Source organism: Lipotes vexillifer, unplaced genomic scaffold (assembly GCF_000442215.2).
Source record: "Lipotes vexillifer unplaced genomic scaffold, Lipotes_vexillifer_v1.1 scaffold519, whole genome shotgun sequence".
NCBI classification, from domain to species: domain Eukaryota; kingdom Metazoa; phylum Chordata; class Mammalia; order Artiodactyla; family Lipotidae; genus Lipotes; species Lipotes vexillifer.
This window is the reverse complement of record NW_006773945.1, coordinates 1,947,484-1,949,060: the sequence shown is the minus strand read 5'-3', so window position 1 is coordinate 1,949,060 and position 1,577 is coordinate 1,947,484. Positions and strand designations below refer to the sequence as shown.

General features: G+C 54.5%; 1 protein-coding gene across 1 annotated transcript in view; it reads left to right on the top strand.

The window, feature by feature from the left end:
* PLEKHA7 (pleckstrin homology domain containing A7) overlaps window positions 1–1,577 on the top strand; it is a 208,919-nt gene that overhangs the window by 199,899 nt on the left and 7,443 nt on the right. The window contains exon 19 of the mRNA XM_007448586.1: window positions 195–418. Coding sequence (XP_007448648.1) covers window positions 195–418 — 224 coding nt within the window. The remainder of the gene's footprint in view (window positions 1–194; window positions 419–1,577) is intronic.

Here is a 1,577-nt window from a genome sequence, read left to right as displayed (position 1 = left end):
AAAAAAAAAAAAAAAAAGAAATCCGGGTGAGCGGGCCATCTTCCTGGGGGTGGGGGTGGCGGAGGCCAGCGCCTGGAGCCTGGGGGATGGCCCCTGGGGAGGTCGGGCCTTCGTGGCCTAAGTCACTCCCCTTGTCCTCCGAGGAAGAGGGTCTTTGTTTCATCGCACCCTTTGCTTCTCTCCACACCCCTCAGAGAGGAAAACAGTGCCTTTGCTTCCTTACCCGCCTGTGCCTTCAATCTCTTCTGAGAGCAAGCCGTCCCTGCTGCCCAGCCCGCCCACCAGCCCCATGCGGACCCCTCTGGAGGTTCGACTCTTCCCCCAGCTGCAAACCTATGTGCCGTACCGACCTCACCTGCCCCAGCTGAGGAAGGTGATGTCTCCCCTTCAGTCACCAACCAAGACGAAGCCCAAAGTTGTGAGTATTGATGACCAGGAGCTGGGCGCTGTCGTTTCCTCTCTGGCAGACGATTGTCCTTCTCTGTCCTCAGGTCCTCTTCTCTTGGGAGAGAAGCTTTTAGGGGAGCTTGGGGAGACAGACCAGCCAGAGTCCTGAGGGGTTCCTGAGCCATGAGCAGTTAAGGAGAGGTAGGGGCTCCTGCCATTGTGCTTAGTCTCCCAGAACTGGAAGGGGCCTTAGAGGCGATCTAGCCCACTCTCCCATTTTGCAGCTGGAAAAACTGAAGCCTAGCAAGAGGCAGTGACTGCACTGAGTAGGGTAGAATTTTTGATCTGCATCGTGCAGAGAAGTGTGTGGCTGCCCCATGCAGGGCTCCATGCAAACCTGCGGTTTGGGCAGTGAGCTCATCTGAGCAGAGAGTATCCTTATCTCCACCTGCAGCTGAGGATTGTGCTGGGCTGTGAGGATACATGTGATCTTCACAGTAACCTCCTGGGGTATAGACAGGAAGGTCAGCATCTCCATCCCACAGATAAGAGAACTGAGGCCCAAGGTGTTAAAATTTGCATGAGGTCTCCATATTAGTTAGTGAATCCAATCCACATCTCCTGACCATTCTTTGTGCCATCTGACATGTAACTGGACATTCAGCCCTGGTCCTCAGGTTAGGTATGCGGCCCATGTGGTTGCCTGGGCCAACACCTTGGCTTGCCTGGCATAGAGAGGGGCCAAGCCCTTGGCTGAGTCTGGGAGCACAGAAGGCTCTAAGGAAATAAAAGATGTGGTCAGGTACTGTGATGGCTCATGTTTCCAGGGCAGGCCAACCTTGGCTGGCAAACATGAGGGGCCTGGTCCAAGTGACAGGGAAGCTATAGCAGAGGGGACCTTGGAATGGAGACCTCTAGGTTTTTGCCGACAAGGGCTTGAAGGAGCTTTGCCTGGGCACCGTGTACGTTTAGGACGTCTGACAAGATCAGTGCACAGTGCTGGCTAAAACACACGAGTTCCTATCCCTGGTCTTCACCGTTCACCTGCTTCCAGCCATGGTCTAGAGCCCAGAGCTGGAAGACACGTGCAGGGAACCAGGGTCATTGTGAACTTCTTTATCTTGAGATTTCCTTCCCACTCCCAGATCTAAGAGTCATGGAGCACCACCCACAAAACAGGAGGTCGGAAA